The sequence below is a fragment of the Martes martes genome (genome assembly GCF_963455335.1).
Source record: "Martes martes genome assembly, chromosome: 3".
Taxonomy (NCBI): domain Eukaryota; kingdom Metazoa; phylum Chordata; class Mammalia; order Carnivora; family Mustelidae; genus Martes; species Martes martes.
The window spans coordinates 155,788,681-155,808,195 of record NC_137890.1 but is presented as its reverse complement, the minus strand read 5'-3'; the positions used below and the strand labels follow the sequence as shown (position 1 = coordinate 155,808,195).

General features: G+C 54.9%; 2 protein-coding genes across 3 annotated transcripts in view; one reads left to right on the top strand and one right to left on the bottom strand.

Moving 5' to 3' along the window:
- DGKD (diacylglycerol kinase delta) overlaps positions 1-7,221 on the top strand; it is a gene marked incomplete at its 5' end in the record, with an annotated part of 117,947 nt that extends 110,726 nt beyond the window's left edge. The window contains 3 exons of the mRNA XM_080799097.1: positions 2,369-2,486; positions 3,665-3,795; positions 5,045-7,221. Coding sequence (XP_080655223.1) covers positions 2,369-2,486; positions 3,665-3,795; positions 5,045-5,134 — 339 coding nt within the window. The 3' untranslated portion in view covers positions 5,135-7,221. The remainder of the gene's footprint in view (positions 1-2,368; positions 2,487-3,664; positions 3,796-5,044) is intronic.
- A 5,229-nt stretch (positions 7,222-12,450) lies between these two features.
- Positions 12,451-19,515, bottom strand: part of USP40 (ubiquitin specific peptidase 40) — a 75,600-nt gene continuing 68,535 nt past the window's right edge. For both annotated transcript variants that reach the window (XM_080799856.1, XM_080799857.1), the window contains 4 exons: positions 17,977-18,187; positions 17,749-17,844; positions 15,437-15,528; positions 12,451-14,084 (listed from right to left, as the gene is read on the bottom strand). In XM_080799856.1, coding sequence (XP_080655982.1) covers positions 13,976-14,084; positions 15,437-15,528; positions 17,749-17,844; positions 17,977-18,187 — 508 coding nt within the window. In that variant the 3' untranslated portion in view covers positions 12,451-13,975. The remainder of the gene's footprint in view (positions 14,085-15,436; positions 15,529-17,748; positions 17,845-17,976; positions 18,188-19,515) is intronic.

Genomic DNA, 19,515 nt, shown 5'->3' with positions numbered 1-19,515 from the left:
CCCTCTCTCTCTGCCTGCCTCTCTGCCTACTTGTGATCTCTGTCGGTCAAATAAATAAAGAAAACCTTAAAAAAAAAAAAAAATTCCGGGTGGAAAGTGCAGAGGGACTGAAAGGCCATTTTGCAACCCCCTGCCGCACCCCAGGAAGCACTCGATTTCCCGTGGGTCATCCATGGGTGGCGGCACCTGTGGTGAAAGAAGCTGCTGGCCCTAAAAAGAGGATGGCGGGCCTTACCTGTTGGGAGGCAGTTGCAAGCCTGTGGCATCACTGGCGACAGCGTCCTGTCTAAAGGCAGGAATTTGGATCCAATCCGCGTGGGCCGGGGGTGGGGTGGGCCGTCTTACTGGGCAGGCAGCTGGTTTCTCTGTGGTGAAGGATGAAGTGGGGGAGCCTGAGAGCCACAGCTGCTGAGTGTCACTTGTGGCCCTCACGAGGGTCCTGGTTCAGACACACCAGCCATGAGGGTAACCCTTTGGAACAGGCGGGGAGATTTGATGTTACTAGATGTCCGTGAGCTCTTGCTGGTGTCAGTGTGGTGATGGTGCTGTGGGTAGATGCTCTAGGAGCGCATTCCTGTCTTTTAGGGTTGCATACTGAAGTATTTGTGTGTGTGTGAGGGGTAGTTTGATGTCTGGAATTTGCTTAATTTAAAAGGTGGGGAGACAAGGTCATACACTGATAGCCTCATTCTTCTGGCCTCCTAGGATGAAATCCCCATATTAAAAGTTAGAAGTAGGGGCGCCTGGGTGGCTCAATCAGTTAAGTGTCTGCCTTCAGCTCAGGTCATGATCTCAGGGTCCTGGGATTGAGCCCCACATCAGGCTCCTTGCTCAGCTCTCCCTCTCCCTATGCCTGCCGCTCCCCCTGCTTGTTTTCTGTCTCTCTCAAATAAATAAATAAAATCTTTTTAAAAATAATAAAAGTTTGGGGCGCCTGAGTGGCTCAGTGGGTTAAGCCTCTGCCTTCGGCTCAGGTCATGATCCCAGGGTCCTGGGATTGAGCCCCGAATCGGGCTTTCTGCTTGGTGGGGAGCCTGCTTCCTCCTGTCTCTCTGCCTGCCTCTCTGCCTACTTGTGATCTCTCTCTGTCAAATAAATAAAATCTTAAAAAAAAAATAATAAAAGTTAGAAATTAATGTGATCCTCATAGGCATTTTAAAAAAAGGAAATTGTAAAGTCAGGCATAGGATTCTGTTTGGGCTGTGGGGAGAGCAGCTCTGTGTTGCTGTGGGTGCCCCTCCTGTGGGAGCACTGAGGAGTGAGGCAGGCGCCCCCCAGTCCCAGCACAGAAGAGCCTGGGCGCGGAGGCGCTAATGGTCTTTAATGGAGCAGCTGTTAGAATGGATGGTTGATGATTTTGCCAAGTTAAGAAATTTGTAAAATAAGTTCCTTGAGCCCTGCAGTCATCAGTTAGAAATACCATTGTGAGAAGTCTCTTTTCTAGTAGAAAACCTGAAGCCAGAAATGCCTCTGATCAGAAATCCACGAAGGGGCTCTTGGGGCACCCGGAGGGTTGGAGGCATGACAGAGCATGTTCCTGGACGTGAGGACCCGTACTCCCCCCCATCCCCCGATTTGGTGCAATTCTTATGAAAATCCCTGGTGCATTTTTTTTCAGTGGGACCACGTGTCCCTTTCAGATCTGAAAGTATCTTAAAGCTGCCAAATATGACCATGCAGGTCAGTGTGGGGACATCAGTAGAGAGGGCCCTGGGGCAGAGTCCAGGCCCTCAGAGGCAAGAAGAGGCAGGCGCTCCTGGGACATAGGAAATTCTGCTTTATTTGTGAATACGGGGGTAGGATGTGTACACATGTAAATCCAGGCCCGTGTATTGTGTGCAGAGGCCCGTGGCCCTGCTTCTGTGTGAATACAGTCAGACCAGCTGGGAAGGGGCAGTGTCATCTCTGCCCATTTCCTGGGCAGCACTGTGCGGGGGGGTGGCAGAGACCCAGTGCTCCTGTCCCTCAATGATGCTGCTTTGGGGAGTAGGTTCCAAGGAAAGACTGAAAAATGCCAGAAAAGCTTTGTTTTTAGAAAGACACTTACATCCCACTAGTCCCTGTGCAGCTCTGAAGATCGGCTGTGACCTACTGGATAATCTTTGTAGAATGTATTAGTATTTGGATAATATTCATGAAGCTTTTCAATCACATGAAAAACACACATTATAAAATAAGGAAATCAAATGTGGTATTAGACACTGTGATCACTGTGAAACCACCTTTAAGAGGCGTTACAGATAAGTCTGTGAGCCTAGAAACCAAGGGGGACAGTGGTAAAGCAGGGACCGAGCTCCTCTGCCCAACGTGTGACTCCTGCCTGGCTGCTTCAGCCTCTGACTCTCCCTGCCTCTTGCTTTCTCCACAGAATGTGATGCTGGAGCTTTCCAAACGCAGCCGCAGTGGCAAGTTCCGCCTGGTGACGAAGTTTAAGAAAGAGAAAAACAGCAAGAACAGAGAAGCTCGCAGTAGCCTGGGAGCCCCGGGTACCTGCCCTCCTGCTGTTCTGGCTGTTCACACCGGCTGTGGGGGCCATTGTGGTCTCTGCTTTTTCCTGTGGCCTTTTGGCTCTTCCCCGTGGTCCCTGATCACGACCCCTGTTGCCGCGGTGTTTGTCTAGGGAGCTGCCCCTGCACTTCCAGCCCTGTGTTGTCGCTCCTGCCCGGGGTCACCCCCTGTGCGGACTCCGGTGACTGACACCATGCTGTGTGCCTGCCCTGGATTAGGGGGTGCAAGGGGGGAGGGGGACACTAGAGGTGATAGGACACTCAGAGACACAGAGCTCACACTCCAGTCTTGTGCGGGGCCCACCGGGCCTGCCTCTTGTGAGGGGCTGCTGGTCCCCGGCCGACGACTCATGAGTCCAGGCCCCATGCTGGAGCCCAGGCCACTGGCGCTTGCAGCTGGGGAGGTCAATAGAAAATGGCACTCAAGGACATTTTGGGGGGAGTCTGTAAACTGGGGCTCTTAGCTTGGCTGTTTCCAGTGCTCTCAGGTGCCGAGAAGCCCCGAGTTTGGATTTGTGGATAGTGGTCACTGCCTTTGATTTTTCTTCTTCGCATGTTTGTCCAGCAGTTGGGTTTCTTTTAATGACGGTGGCTCTGGCTACATGAATCTCTGCCTATTTCCCTTCCTGCTGTGGACCAGAAGTGACAGGACCCTCCAGAGAGGAGGGCAGGCTGGCTTCAGCGGCACAGTCACATTGGCATTTACCTCTTTGGAGGTGTCTGGTCCCTCCTGGGACATGGGGGAAATGACCAGGCTGATGGCCGACCTGGCAGGAACAGACTGCAGCTCCTTCCCTTGGAGAGCGGGTGGCTCCCTGCTGCTTTCTGTGTAGCTCTGGGCGGTGCCTGTGGCTGGGCAGTGGGTGCTGGCTGCTGGGGGTGTGTGTGGGGTCCCTGCTGCTGGGGGTCTCGGTTGCTGGCTGCTGGGGGCGTCTCAGGGCCTGGCTGCTGGGTGTCTTGGGTGCCAGCTGTTGGGGGCATGTGGGTGCCAGCTGCTGGGGTGTCTGGGGTACCTACTGCTGGGGCATCTTGTCTGGGTGCTGGCTTCTGGGGCATCTTGGGATGCCTGCTGCTGGGATGTCTCAGGTGCCGGCTGCCACCTGCCTCGCGCTGGGCTCTGGGCACTCACTGCATTCGTGCTTTTCCGTCTCCGACAGTTCACCTCTGGGGGACAGAGGAGGTTGCTGCCTGGCTGGAGCACCTCAGTCTCTGTGAGTATAAGGACATCTTCACGCGGCACGACATCCGGGGCTCTGAGCTCCTGCACCTGGAGCGGAGGGACCTCAAGGTACTTCCACATCGTCTCCTGGGAACCCGCCCTGGGCTTCCCTGCACTCCCTTCTCTGTCCCCTCCCTCTGACCTGGCCACGTCCCAGCATCAGGGCTCTCCTCATGGTTCTCTTGTGCGTGTCTTGGGGTGATGCACGACGGTGGCCAGCAGAGCGCTTCTGCCCCCCGGCAGTGATGTCGCCACCTCCCACAGCCAGACAAAGCTAAAGCGGACATGATGGAGAACTTTGCTTTTCTTAATCTAATTGGACAAATGAACTATTTTAACATTAAAAATCCTGTCGGGGGCGGGGGGCGCCTGGCTGGCTGTGAGTAGAGCATGTGACTCTTGGTCTCAGGATTATGGGCTTAAGCCCCACCTTGGGGGTGGAGCCCACATAGAAATAAACTCTGTTGGGGGACACAGCTCTATGCTAAGGAGTCAGCTGAAGAGCCCTGTGTGACAGTGGCCCTCAGCATGCAGGTGTCCCTCTCCCTTTGGAGCTGACACGCAGGCACCCCACAGAGATGCTGTGAGGGAACGAGTCTGAACTGTTTGGTTTCCCGGTGCACAGGACATTCACATGTAGAACATGCAGTCTGTCAAGTGTGTAGCAGCATTACGTCTCAAAAGTGTGCCTGCCTCAGTGAAAAAAATGCTAGTTGCTAAAAAACTGCTGTCATTTGAGCTTTCAGTGAGTCCTAATCGGTGGTCATTGATGACCGCAACAAATGTAATAGCAAAAATGTCTGAAATATTGTAAGAATTCCCAATATGTGACACAGAGGCTTGAACAGAAGCTGTTGGAAAACTGGGACCGACAGACTTGCTGGACACAGGCTGCTAGGGGCCCTGAGTGTGGGAGGTTCGTGGGGTCTGTGGGTTCAGCGGTCGGAGGCAGGCTGCTTGTGGCTGGGGTTCGCCTGGGCCAGTCTGAGCACGGGGCTCCTGGAGCCATGACCTGAGTGGGTGACCCCTCACCTGAGTGGGTGACCCACCCCTGGGGACGTCCTGGGTGGCAGCTTTGTTGAGTCACTGTATCCCTGCCGCCAGGCCAGCGTCCCGGGTCTGTCCTGCACGGTGGCAGGGACTGAGGCTTGTGGGAGGGGTGTGGTGGGCATCTGCACGACTCTTCACACGTGGGCCATCTCCATCTGGTGTCACCGTCTTCATTTTTTCTCCTTCGCTTGTGTTCAGAAAGCCAGGTAGAAGGCCCGCGGGGGCCAAGCCCCCTTCCTGGCATCAGGGTGCTGTCCTCTCGTTGCAGGACCTCGGTGTGACCAAGGTGGGCCACATGAAGAGGATCCTGTGTGGCATCAAGGAGCTGAGCCGGAGCACTCCTGCCACCGAGGCCTAGCTCTGGCCCTGTCGGCCTGCGTCCTCCGCGCCCCCCGCGACTAAGGCCAGGCGCAGCGCCTGCCCCTTCTCATGGTGCTACTCCCTTTGCTCCAGACAGGAAGCCTTGCAGACGCCCGTTCTGTGACTGCTCCGGGGTCTCGAACACACCAACATAGCTACCTTGAAACAGCACCTCGTCCCACCCAGCGTTATGTGGGGCGGACCGCCACCTCCCCTCCGCTCTTGCTGACCTGTGACCTGGGCCAGGCCTGACCTCCTGGGCCCCGGGGCTGCCCGGGATTGTCTTGCGGGTTCCTTACCGTGAGCCTCATCATCGTGTGGCATCTCCCGGGTGTGCAGAAACTGACCCGGCTGGCAGCCTCCTGCACTGGAAAGTTCTTTCTGTGCCCACCAGCCACCCAGGTCTTGACAGCACCCCTGCCAGGCCACCCACGGCTGATGTCCCATTTCTGGATGAGGTTTTTCACAAAGATCTGCCTCTCGTTGCTTGAGTGTGACAGGAATGCATTGCCAGTCCCGTCTGTTGTCACTAGACCTGGAGAGGAAGCAAACTCGTCCCTCCTAAAGCCAAGTAAACGGGTGGCTGTGATCTTGGGCTGCCAGATCCCTTCCCCATTGCTTTTGGTCCCTTGTCCTGGTTGGTACCCTCTCTTGAGCTGCTGGTGTGGGACGTGGGATGTCTGTCCCCGAGATGCTGTAGCCTCTCTTGTCTCTCCACAGAGGACCTATTTTTGTGAGCATGGTGGTGTGGGGAGAGAGCGCTTCCTGGGTGCTGGGAAGATGTCTCTCCCTATTCTGGGGGAGACCAGGCTTGGTTCCAGGCCAGCGTCCCGACAGTTTGACCATGTGGATGGCTCTGTCTCATGCCACTCTGGCCCACGTCCCCAGCCCTTGCGGGCCCCGGTGGGGGAATGGTGTCCGGCTGCCAGCTAGGGCTCCATGCCCCAAAGGGGGTGCTGAGCATCAGCGTCCGCAGGCCATGCCACCCCATCTCCTGGAGCTCGCTTCACCCCTCGTCCATGTGAGGGGACTGGGCTGCAAGTGCTGTCTGGTCATCCTTGAGGGGACCCTGGGCAGCTCACCGCCAGCCTCTACTTGCCACTCGCTTTGCAGGCCCCTGTGCCTCCCCTTTATTGGTGTGCCTGGTGGGCCCCTCCGTGAGCCAACCTGGCCCATGCCTCTGGTTTGGGGGTGCTCCTGCTGGTGACCTTCCGGGCACCCAGCCAGTCCTGTCCCTGAGGGTGGATTAGCAGCATTGGGTTTGGGGTGAATAGGCTTGTGCTCCGCAGGGCGCTCTGCTGCGCCTTTGGAGGTAGGCCGGGCAGCTGTGCGTGGCCTTCCCCACCCTAAGGTCCAGTGCCAGCAGATGGCCGTTCGGGACGTGGAAGGCAGAGAGGAGTCATCTGGCCACCAGGAATCACTGGTTTTCCAGGTAGAACAGGCTGAGAAAGGAGACGGTGGGGACCTGAGCCCGCGGTGCCAGCACGGTGTCTGTGCTGTCCCCTCTGGCAGGGACCAGGGATAAGCACGTCCATGGCAAGCGGGAGAGTGGCGGCTGTGGCTGGGTCTGAAACTGCAGGCCACCCCAGGCCCTCCCGGCCCTCTCTCGGGGAAGCCTGAGGGTTGGGTCAAGCATGGTGTTTAAAATTAATGTGTTGTCAGTGATGAAAACAACACTGTTTACGTAGAAACCATTTTTCTGATTCTAGTAAGTTAGAGGTGAATGGAGTAAATGTGAGTGTCGCATGGACGTGCACCGGTGTGGGGCTAGCGCTGCGTTGCTGTGGGGGCCACGTCACCTTCCGTGGCCCGCTTCTCTGCCAGGCCCCGATGTCCCTGCTGTGGCTGAGCGCGGTCCTGCTGGGACCCCAGTCCTGTCAGCATGGAGGGAGGAAGGGTCAGTCCTGGGGAGTCTTGGAGAAGAGGTTTTGTGCCCTCGGGTGGGGCTTACCCCTCATATTTATGATCTTAATTTATACAGTGCCCGCCGTGGAAGCAAATGCCTCCTGTATTGCTGTGTACATACCCGATCTGGGGTTGTAAATAGGTTGTTCTGTGTATAAATAAAATCTTCCATTGACAGATTTCTTGTTGTCATTTTCTGTGCTTTGACATAAAACATTACTTGCTCAAGTCTTTCCAAACTGGATTCAGGATTATGTTTTTTAGCTACTCTAAAAATAAGGTGAATCGGTGTGGCTAAAGAACAAAATGGGAAGTCATTGTGTTTTTTAAAGTGTGAGTTCTTGGGTCTGTTGAATTAAAAACTCAGCAAGGAGGTCGGGCTGAGGGTCAGACTCCATCACGGGCAGCCTGGACCAGCCTACTGAGGGCATGTGATGGAAGCAAATATTCTGATCCTCCTAAATCTTTCCTATAAAACCACAGACCAGCTCTCCCACCTCTCTGTTTAGCTCCTAGTACCTTTATCCCAAGGCAGCAGCCTCTCCAAGCTCAAGGTCATGCTGTCATCTCTCAGTTCTCTGGGGTGAGGCATGGTGACTGGGATCACAGAATTGAAAATGAGACTGACAGGATTCAAAAGGACTGCATGGGCTTTGAATACACTGGTTCCCTCTCCAACAGCTCTCTCTCCCTCCCTCCTCGCTCTTCAGGGGCCCAGGTGTACTGTGGTATGCTCCCTCCTCCCATGTGGCTATCCAGGATTAGCCTCATGGTTATAAGATGGCTGCCACCACCCCAAGCATCACGCCCAAAAAGTGACCCAAGTCCAGGGTAAGGTGTACGTGAGCAGGTGGTGGTCTCTTCTGTGTCTCTTTTTAAGATGAAAGGAACATTTTCAGAAGCCCTGCTTTTGCTGACCGCCCCTCCTGCCTCATTGTCTAGAGCTGCACACAAACCCGGGTGAAAGGAATGGGACCATGCTGCTGCTGACTGATCATGCATGATCAGTTTGGCTAACGCATGGAATATTTTATCCAGATGCTGACCTGAGTGGTTTGCACATACTAACTCCTTTATTTTTCCTAACAATCCTGCCGCTTACAGATGAGGAACGGGCTCAAAGAGGTTCCCAGCTTGTGGTGCGTCACACAGCTAGCATGTGGCAAAGGTGGGAGTCACGGGGCAGGTGGGTGCATGAGATCCTACCTCAGTTGCTGTCCTCTGTCCCAGCCCTGACACCAAGCTCAGCCCACATGACAGGTGAGAAAATCGGGTCCAAATTATCCCAGTCTGCTGGCCCAGAAGCCCAACTCCATAGGGTTTGGCAGGGGTGGAGATGGGGGGCCCTGCACATCTGGGAGGTGGGTCTGGGGAGGGCTGCTGTGGGCACTGCTAGCTGCTGGCCTCCACTCTCACCGGGGAGGCGCACTGCACGGGGCTGGTCTCCACTGTGTCACAAAGCAGGCAGGGAGCTGGCAGGAGACCATGTGGGGCAGAGTCAGGGGGAGGCCAGATGCCAGCCCAGAGGGGACGAGGGGGAGGGTGCAGGTGTAATGCGATGGCCAGACTCGCCAAGGCAGTGTGTGCAGCAAGGGGAGCAGTCTTTCTAAACTCATGCCGCTTCCTGTTAGACGTCATCCTCCAAGGAAACCCAGGTGCTCTATGCAGTTTACCTTCATCTGATCCAGCGACAGAAGCCTCCCTAAGTGAGGGAAGGCCAAGCTGCTTGACCTGTGATGGCTCAGACTGGTTTATTCTTCGTTCCCAGAGCAGTCAAGGGCAGGTGTGTTTCTGCAACTCAGGCTGCAGCCCCTCCTCATGTCCCTTGGGGGTCAGGCTGTCGTGGCCAAGGTGGCTCTGGTGGTCACCTTCTGCTGGGGTGGGGGGAGTGTGAGGCTTCCCGAGCCCACCTGGACAAAGGTGGTTGGAAAGGCAAACCACCCTCCTCGCCCCCCCGCGCCCCGCCGTGCCCGGCTGCTGTGTGCGAGCAGGGGCCGCACACGCACTGGCTCATCGCTCATCACCAGTTTTCTCTTGCTCTGGGGCCCCTCTGCTTTCCGGTGTCCTTCGGGGAGAAGGTCCCTCAGTCAACACACACCTTGCTCGCCTTCCTCCTCTAGGGGGTTTCCAGGTGTTTCGCAGGAGAGAGGCATGTATCCCTGAGGGGACCGGAAGGGTACCCCAGGGCCTCAAGCTGTCCCTTGACAGAGCCTCAGGCTGTCCTCTGGTCAGCAGTGTTCCTTCTGCCAGAGTGGCCCTTACTTGCTGCCTGGGAGGTTCTCCTTGCTCCTGGAAGCTGACGTCTGTGACCCAGGGACTGTCCCGGCCCCACCCAGGCAGCGTTCCTGGCAGTGCCCTCCTGTGGGGGGGTGGCCTCTATCTCCCGAACTCCGGCCTCTGCCACAGGCTGTGGGGCTACTCTGCTGGCTCCTGGCTGAGTGTTTGCCCTGCCCCACTGGCCGAGGGTGGCTGGGGAAATGAAGCCTGGGGGCACGAGGGCTAAGGAGGAAACCGAGACTCATCTGGACACTGGATCCTTCTCCTTCCGTCTCTCTTTGTCCCACAGTACTTCATGAAACGGGGAGCTTTAATTCTTGGTGTTTCTTCTCCTGACCCCAGCTTAGCTTCTCTTCCCCTGCCGAGGGTGAGCGCTGGCAGTGCTGCTCTTGTGGACATGCATACAGGATGCAAGGAGGACTTCGGCTTTTTGCTAAAGATAGTATCTAGGCATGCATGGCTTTTTTTTTTTTTTTTTTTTTTTTTGAAGAGCGCACATGAGGGGGTAGGTGGGTGAGGGCAGAGGGAGAGGGAGCGAGAACCTCAAGCAGGCTTCATGCCCAATGCAGAGCCTGATGCAGGGCTCCATCTCGTGACCCTGAGATCATGACCTGAGCTGAAATCAAGAATCAGACGCCTAACCGGCTGAGCCACCCAGGTGCCCTAGGCTTGCAGGACTGACTTGTACTGATCCTGGGTTTAACATTTTAATATTTTGTTCATCATGGATTTTTCTGCATTAATTTTGATTTCTAAAAATGCTGTTACTAAAAACTGATCAGTCTTGACTACCAAGTTTTTTGGGCACCTTTAGGTTTTTGCCCAAGGCCTCCACTTCTCCGAGTCCTGGCCCACTGTTGCATAATCTAGTTGTGAATATTAGAAGTTCCAACTCCCTGGCATTTGTGGAAGCCACTGCTTGATGCCGATAAAACAACAGTTTTCTATCTCTTGTGCCACTAACAGATCCCCACATCATCAGGGTCATGTGTTGTGCTCAACATTCTCCAGTCTCCTTAGCAGTTGTACCTCCTCTGAGGTCACTTAGTAATGTGACCAAGTGTTGGCCAAAGAAATGTAAGTATTAACTGAGATTTCCAGAAAGTTTCTTTTAAGCCTTTCTTTTTCCTCCTGTGGTTGGCCTGGAGGGTGGGCATGATGGATGGTGCTCCAGCAGCCAGTCTGGGCCACGTGATGGCGCTGAGCATGGAAACACATGTCGAGGGTGGCAGCTCACTCTTGGACATCTCAATGGTCTCCCCAGAGTTCCTGGCCCCGTCTCTGCTCCTGCCCAGCAGCCTTCTCTTATATGAGTGAGAATTACACGTGTCTTGTTTTGTCTCTAAGTTGAACCTATCCCTGTAGCAGTCCTTCTGTAAAGATTTTGTACTTGGGAAGCAAGACTGAAAGCATACAGAGACATGAGTTATACCTATTATGCAGGTGTGAGGCCAAAGGGGCCCAAACCCCAAGGAGATGGGTGAACTGGTACAAAGAAAACTTGGCAGACAGGTGCACACATGGGGCAGGTGTTTGCAGTGCATGGAGGCCTCTCTGAAGCCAGGGTCTGAGAGCATCAGTGTTGGCCTGAACAGAGGAGCTGCTCACACCAGGGATGGCAGCTCCAACCCCACCAGCCCAGCCCGAAGTGCTGACCTTAGAACGTGTCTGGATCAAGTCGGAAGCATACTGGGCACAGCCCATTCATGGTTTCCAAATCACTAAAGCAAAACAGGTTTGCAAAACAAGAAGAAAGCTGGCTGGCTGGGAGTTAAAGGCTTTGTCACTCATGCTGTTGATGATGGAAGCAGATCAACCGTGCACTCCCAGGAAGCGTGTTGCCAAATCCCACGCTGGCCGGTGAAAGCTGTGGTCACTCAGCCCCCAGGGTCATCCATCCCAGGCCTCCAGGACGTGCACACTCAGGAGGACATGTGTCCAGGGGGTGCCACCCTCTCAGCGTCCATGCTGGGACACTGGACATCGATCCTCTGGAGAACAGGAGGGCGACCAGAGGGGTAAGTGAGGGTTCGCCTCTGGGGCAGGACCAGGAGCTTGGGGATTGCTGTCTAGCTGCATGGGTCCTGACTGCTGCATTTGTGCCCTCATTTTCCAGAAGAGGTTCTGCTGTGGCCCTCCTCACCCGCTTTGTACATGGATTCCGGGTCTGATTCACCCTTGTCTCTCAGGCACTGGTTGCTGAACTGTGAGGATGGCCGTCCACTGGACCTGACCCAGAGGAATGCGGCTCAGAGACCTCAGACCTGAGCTGGGGACATGGACTGTGTGTGAGTTGCCTCCCCTGGTAGGGGCAGGGGGTGCCAAAAGAGGGACACAGGTGTGGTCAGGGTGCAGGTGGAACAGCTGCTGGTGTTATGGTGGGTGCCTTCCTCTTGGAAACATACGAGAACGGGAAGGAGCCTAGCAGATGCTGGGCAGCCAGGGCTCAGGACCTCGGGCCAAGGTGCTCCCTCCAGGAGACCACCTGCTGCACCCTCCCCCACCCCGGGGCCTGCGTTCTGCTCTGCTTCTGGGCGCTTGAGTTGCCCAAGTTTGGTTCAGTCACCTGGAAGTGAAGGGTCCTGGCCATGACCCTCTGCAGCAAGTGACAGGGTGACTGTGGTGAGTGGCTGCGCTGCAGGGGTGCAGAGGGACAGAGAGAAATGGGGAGACTGCAGGGAGGCCACAACCCTCTTCTTCCATGTATGGCTATCCATGCTTCGTGGTGCCTCGGGAGGTGAGCAAATATACCCACTGGTGTTTTACTGACTAGGCTTCAGGTGGGTGTGTCCTGGGGCACAGACCCAGAGGAGTGGGACAGGCAGGGGAGGGAGTGCCCGCTGTGGTCCTTCCCAGCTAAGTGCCTTCCAGAGAGAAAGGCATCTATAAAGCCATGATTTGGTAATCATCAGGAAATTCTGGTGCACCCCCCCTTTTTTTTTGGCCAGAAAAATGTCCTAGGGGAAGAAAGGTTCTCTGTCATGAACTACGCTTGCCACTTCCCTTTCCCTAGAAGGGAAAGAAAACAGATCACTTCTAATTTCTTCCGATACAGTGTCCCCCTTGAGTTGGGATTTATTTAAAACGCAAACATACTTCTGTTCTTTTTGAACCAGCACCAACACAGTATTTCTAAATATAAACGTTTATTGAGCATCTGAAGTGCACTTGGGGGAAAAAATGCCAAGGAGAAGAACATGGAATAGTTGGTGCACAACAGAAATGGGGAGACTACAACCCGAACAAAGTTTAACAGAATCTTACAGCTCTCCATGGAGCCCCACTCCCCCCAACGGGAGGGAGAGGCCAGGCCAGTGGGCAGACAGCAGCCCGAGGCTCGCACATGAAGGCACAGCCACCTGCGTGGCTGGGAGGACTGTCTGGCGAGGCCCCCTGGTTTTCTCAAAGCAGTTTTTCGGTTATTTCTTTAATATTTGATCACCCTAAAACAAGGGCAGACCAAGGAGCTTGCGTCAGAGCAGCAGGAACGGAGCAGCTTCCCCGAGGGCCCGGCTTCCAGCCCTAGCTCCTCATGACCGGTTTGGGTCTGGGGACGCGCTCTGTGGAAACCACGTGAGACAATGTTAACCTCGGTTCCCTAAGCTCGTGGCACGGCTGGGACACTGGTCCACGGCTGCCTTCCGTCTCCTAGCACGTGAGCACCATCTCCGCACCGGCGGGCAGCGAGCATGATAGGCCTGCACAGCAAGAGCCGCCACGAAGCCTCATCTGAGGTAAGAAAGTGAAGTTTGTTCCCTTCCCAGGAACCCCGCTTCTGACCCAGCCGGAGTCTGAGGGTGTGAGCCCTCCCCATGTCCCCATGTCCCATCAGCTGGTCTGTACCAGAGGCGGGTCCGTCATAAGTGCCAACGAAGTCTTTCAAATCTGACCCTGAGCCGTGCTTCACAAAGAGTACGGTCTTGGTTTACGTTCTGTCCCCTGTGCTGTGGCCACTCCACGCCGCCGCCTCAGCCCCCCACCCCGGGCTCGTGTGCCCCAACCGGGCTTGCAGCCCTAGGGAGGCTCTGGCAGCGAGAAGGTTCAGATCACTGCCCCGGGCACAGCTATGCCTGACGCCTCCTCTTTCCTTTGGCCGGAAAGCAAGCTGAGGCTTCAGAATCCGTTTTAACTCAGACCGCAGGGGGCGTGTGAGCCGTGGGGACCAGAAAACAGCCACCGGCTGGGGAGCCTGAGCCGGGCCAGCCCATTGTGTGAGGGGAGCTGTCCCAACCTTTGTCGGCTCAGGGGCCGACACCCTCACGTGAACAGTGGAATAAGGCGGGGAAGGCGGACTGTGCAGACTTCCAACAGCAGATCGGTCCAAGGTTGGCAACGTGCTGTCGTACCCACGCCTGTGGTTCATGCAAAACCGGGGAGTTTTCTTCTACGAATGGCGGCTGGAGTCAGGTGCGGCGTGAGGACAGCATGTCACCGGCTGCTGGAGGACACTGCCAGGTCTGGGCCATCCCCCGGCGCAGGTGTGCAGTGCAGCGTGGCCACGTGTAAGGTGCACTTGCCTGGCCCAAGGCAGGACATCCCTCTGCTTGTAACGAGGTGGAGGATTTGGAGCGTCTGTCTGCAGAAGGCCGAAAACCGCCCCACCTGGCGAGCTGCTGCAGGAATGCGGAGCCCCCGGGGACGTTGGTGGCAGCCAGTGCTATCTGAAACTCCTGACATGGATGGAAAGAGAAGCTTCTGGTGCGCGGGGCTGGCCGGGTGTCTTGGTACCGGAGAAAAGGTCACTGCTTGGCACATGAAGGGCTTGGCTGCAGGAGACAGAAGAGGCTGTCACTGACTCAGCCATGGACACTGGAGGCCTCACCAGGTTGAGGGATTTGGGATGACTCCCCTCAAGTTAGAACAGGCCCCAGCAATGTGCGTGTGGACCTCTGGCAGGTATTTCCAGACTGTTCAGCCGGAGGACCTCAATTCATGCAGCCCCCTTCCACCCCGTGACAGGAGAGTGGGTTCCCACACCCTGTCCACACAGGGAGTCAGATGTTCCCAGTCTGCTGGGTCAAAATGTCTCACAGCAAAATACACCTTTACCTTGAGAGACAGAGCGCAAGGATGGGACAGGGACAGGGAGAATCTCCGGCAGACTCCCCAGTGAGTGCAGAGCCCAACATGGGGCTCGATCTCCTGACCCTGAGACTGTAACCTGAGCCAAAACCAAAAGTTGGATGCTCGACTGAGCCACTCAGGTGCCCCATACCTTCTGTATCGAAATGTAGCATTCACAGAGGCACATATCTGAAACGTCCAGCCCCATGCATCAGTACAGCTGTGCTTGCCCGAGTGACACTCCCTCTCCCTTGGCCCGTTCTTGTGTGTGCTTTCCTCTGGCCCCACTGGACACTGAGGCAGCCGAGAATGTATGTGCAGAAGCAAGGAGGGGCTGGGTCAGGTCGCTGCATTACACCAGGAAGAAGGACCCCTGTCCCCACATCAGAAGCTGACTGAGAATGAAGATTTCAGGAGACTGGAGGCAGGGAGCAGGTAAGGAGGACGGGCACCCCTGGAGTGGCCGGCATGGGGTAACGTGGATACAGGGGTGAGAGCCAGGTCCAGACACGTGGAGTTCAAAGGACTGACAGAGGTGGAATGTTCTGGCAGATTCTGGTAGGTGTATATGGCCCGTGGCCAGGGGAGACAGCTGGGTTATGTGCCGAAAAGGAAGGAGGGAGAAGGATGGGGCACGAGGGGGGTGCAGGTCCACGTGCTGAGCAGGGCCGTGGTCTGTGGAGGACCCCTGGCTGGACGAGGGCAGACAGAGGAGGGCGTGGCTGGAGTGCGAGTGCTCATTTGTTCAGGTGATGGAGAGGGGCGAGGGGCTGAGAGGGTAGCAGGGAGGAAGTGGACCAGCAGGGCGAGTTCCTGAGACCGGGGCTGGGGGACGCTTCACCCTGTGTTCTGCCCAGGTTCCCAGAAAGCCCGGTTAGGGGGTGATGTAAAGACGACGTCTGGGCAGCAGACCAGAAGCCCCCAGGCTGCATGTCTTTCCAGCACAGTCTGGAAAGCCGTGCTCCAAGCCCCATCAAGGGTGCTCCAGCAGGGAGAGCCGGTGCCTGGGGGCTGCCAGTGGAAGCTGCTGCGGGCGTGAGGGCCGGGACAGTACCTTTTCTTTCCCAGAGCGAGCTGCTTCTGTGTTTCCTTTCCCAGGTCATCTCTGACTGTACTGAAATCTTCGTCATCCTCAACCAGGAGATTCTGCATTTCAAAATAATTAATGAACAATGTTTTCAGACACTTAAGGTGTACATAAAAAAGACCTCAACATAAGGCCATCTGAATTCACCTGAACAGTGGACACCAAGCATCCCAGGGCTGGGGACTAGCTCAGCAAATGGCATGAAGAGCTGGCACGGGGACTGTTATGCCAGCCCTCGGACCTCTGCCTCTGGCCACGAAGGCTCCACGGAGACCTGGCACAGGGACACGCCTGTTGGATCACGTGCACTCCTGTCTGCTAGGAGTACAGCTGCTCTTCTAGAAGTACTGTCACCATGTACACCCACATATGTCCACAGCTGCCCCGTGAGCCCGGTCTGCTAACCCTAAGCCTCCATAGACACAGGCTGCCCCCCATAGTCTCCTGAGGGGCTGCGGTCAGTTTCCTATACAGATGTCCTACCCCAGGAACACTGGCCACCCCCAGGCCGGCCTCAGCGAGCGGCGCTCTAGGAAGGACTCCGAGACTGGCCGCCCTGGTGTGTTTCGGCTTCCTGGCTCCGGACTGCCTCCCTCGGGTGCATCCGGCAGAGGTAACCCGCTCCCGCGCCATCGAACTCCCAGGCCAACAGCAGGAGTGGGTGCCATCTGGGGATGAGGAAGTCCCGTACCTGGCGCGTCTGGACCCCCGGGGCCACACGCCTGCGCCGCTCTGAGGAGTCTGACTCGCTACTGCTGTGCCTTTTCATACTTTGTAGTGTTTCACAGTTCTTAGAAAGCACAGCACACACAGCTACTGGACTACAAATGTACTGTCTTAGTCACCGAGCGACCATGGGAGCATCCTGCTGTGTCCGCACACAGCTCTCAGGTGAGAAAAATGGAGCAGATGCATGGACCTCTGTTCCAGTACATGGTGTTCGGGACGCATGTATCTGAATCAGCTGCTGGTCCTCCACCGCCCCTGGAGGTGAGCACTGCTGTTCCCGTCCTCTCCTGGACTTGAGCACTACCTGGGGGCATAACCCTCTATCACCCTTAGCATTGCACGGGGCTTTCCAGTCCCTGGAAGTGACCCTGTGACTTCATTTCAACATTAAATGATGGGCTGTCTCTCTGCGCTGACACGTGGAGCTCTGACGTATTGATGTCAACCGCTGGCTTCTGTGCCACCACATCCACACTTTCTTCGTTTTCTCTGTCCCCTTCCTGGGGGTCACTCTTCTTTCCAGTCGATGCTATTATAGCTAGTGTCTCAGGGAACCCTCTGCATGTCCCCTCCCTGCACGTGCCAGGGCTGCCCGGCTGACAGATGTGGGTACCACCCCCGCAGCACTCCCTGCGGTCTCTGCAGAAGAACAGCCTAGGAAGGATGGCTTTAGGCCTGCCTTTCAGAATTCCTCTTATTTCTCTCTCAGTGTGTTCACTTCTCTTCGGGGGGGAGGAGGCACAACGCTGGACGAAGTGGGGCTTATGGGAATACTTATTCCTTGATGTGAAAGTATCGATTAGCAACTTAATCCTTAAGTTAATATCAGTAAATTAATTCTTAAGGATAAAGTTATTAATTCTTAATATAAGAATATCACTATGTGACAAAGGAGGTTTGTCCACCGTAGGCCAGAATGGCTCTGTCCCCTTCTGTAACAGACACCAGATTAAAGATGGGAAGCCAGGGAGCTAATTCAACAGGTGCAGAAATAGTGGGAATTTAATATGCCGACGCTAGCTCAGGATGGAAAAAAAAAGAACTCAGTGCAAACTAGGCATGGAAGGAAATGTCTTACCCTGATGTCAGGACCGACCCCAAACCTACAGCAACACACTTCATGTTAAAACTTCTGCAAAAGCATTTTCACGCAAGGCCAACCCAAGATTAAGATTTTGATACTGAGGTTCTACTGGCCTCAGGAAAGGAGTGGTCGGTCTGGCTTGCCCTCTTATTTCTGTTCTCTGAAACAAATGTAGGGAAAAGGCACTATCTGAGCCTTGAAGATTTGATACAACTTCTCTCTCAAGTCACTGATAGGGGCGCCTGGATGGCTCAGTGGGTTAAGCCTCTGCCTTCGGCTAAGGTCATGATCTCAGGGTCCTGGGATCAAGCCCTGCATCAGGCTCTCTGCTCAGTGGGGAGCCTGCTTCCCCCCTCCCTCTCTGCCTACTTGTGATCTCTGTCTGTTAAATAAATAAATAAAATAAAAAAAAGTCACCGATCCTGGTGTTTTACTGAAATGATAAATTTGCTGTTAAATAACTTGCCTTAATACCAATCGTGTCTCCATCTTTCAAATAATAAGGCGCCCCCTGCAAGTTATCTTGCTTTTTCTTCTTTTTCCTCTTGGTAAGTTGCTGATTCTATAGAAAAAGCAAGCACCTTGAATAAAGAAAATTCACATTCTTACCAAATTCCCCATCTGTGAAAAACGGCAGTTAACCTATTCACTATGCCAGGAAGGCCCAGTCTCCCGAGAAAGCCTGCAACTTTACCCAGCTCGATATCGGAAGCCACTCAAACTTTTCCGGGAAGTACTTGGCAATTTCAATTTTCTCCACGGGCAGAGAGCAGAAGTAGGCGACCTGCTGCCGCAGGGAGCTGGCAGTCCAGCCTCGGGTGGTGTCCCACACCAGGTCCATGCACGGGGCGTAGGCCCTCTCGCCAGGGAGGCGCATCTGCGTCCTTAGCACCACGTCGAGGGGGCTGCAGCAGAAGAGAAGCCAAAGGACAAGGTCGCAGGAACCATGGGGCAGGGGCAGTGACGGGCGAACGTTCCCCTTGACCCTCTGGTTTTCAGAAGGACAGATCTTCTTTCCTCAAACCCTCTAACCCTTTTCTCTGCTTTGCTTTTCTTTCACCCTGACCCTGCCCAAGCTGGGGGAAGCTCCCATTGTGGGCCCCCACGGCAGTGGTGTCTTCTGGGAGGCGGCAGGGAAGGAGCCCATAATGAGGGTCGCAGCTGTGCCCCAGAAGAGGCCGATTTCTGAACCAGAAGTTGGCAGGAAAAAGCTCCATTAGCTGCAGTGGGGGGAGGGCAGCAAGAAGTGGTTGAGGGCTTAGTGATGGTGGGGGGCCCATGGAGCGGGTCACAGGACAGGAGGCTCTGGCTGGAAGGTGGGGAGGGAGAAGGGAAAGCATGTATGCGCGTCTAGGCTGGGGACACCGTGTATGATTTTACATGCTGGATTTCAGTTCTTTTTTTTTTTTTTTAATTTATTTATTTGACAGACAGAGATCACAAGTAAGGAGAGAGGCAGGCAGAGAGAGAGGAAGGGAAGCAGGCTCCCCGCTGAGCAGAGAGCCCCATGCAGGGCTCGATCCCAGGACCCTGAGATCACGACCTGAGCCGAAGGCAGAGGCTTTAACCCACTGAACCACCCAGGCGCCCCTGGATTTCAGTTCTATTTTGGTTATAGGGGTGCTTTTACCAAAAGAGAAAAGGAACCACCGGAGGCAAGGGCCTGGGGAGAGAGCAGGCCTGGCTGGGCCAGGGTGGCAGAGGGCTTCCCAAGAAGGGGAGAGAGGGAGAGGAGAGAGCTCTGGAGGCTGGGCAAGGATAGGGGCGCCCCAAGCAGGTCTTCACTGCTTATGACAAATGACAGAGGGTCAATGCTCTTATTTCAGAAGGCTTCACAGATTAGACTTTTTCCTAAGACCCCTTTACAAAAACATGCAAAATATATGAATTCACACACTCACAAAACACAAATGGCTTACAAATGATAAGCCTTTGAGAAAATGCCCGCTTTTGCTAGCAATCAGAGCACTGAAGCAAATGAGACAAGACAACCATTTCTCACTGATTAATTTAGCAAACATTTAAATGAAGAAAATATTCAGTGCTGGTTTGAGGGGGAAGGGAGCGATACTCATGAGCACTGCCTGTGGGAACGTAAATGGGAAGGACTTACCTGGAAAGGAACGAACAGTTTTAAGAAGTTTAAGATGTTCATACCAGTTTGACCCAGAAACCCCCCTCCAGGACACTACTCTTGGTACTCTTTTACTTTCATAAAAGCTGTGGGGCTAAG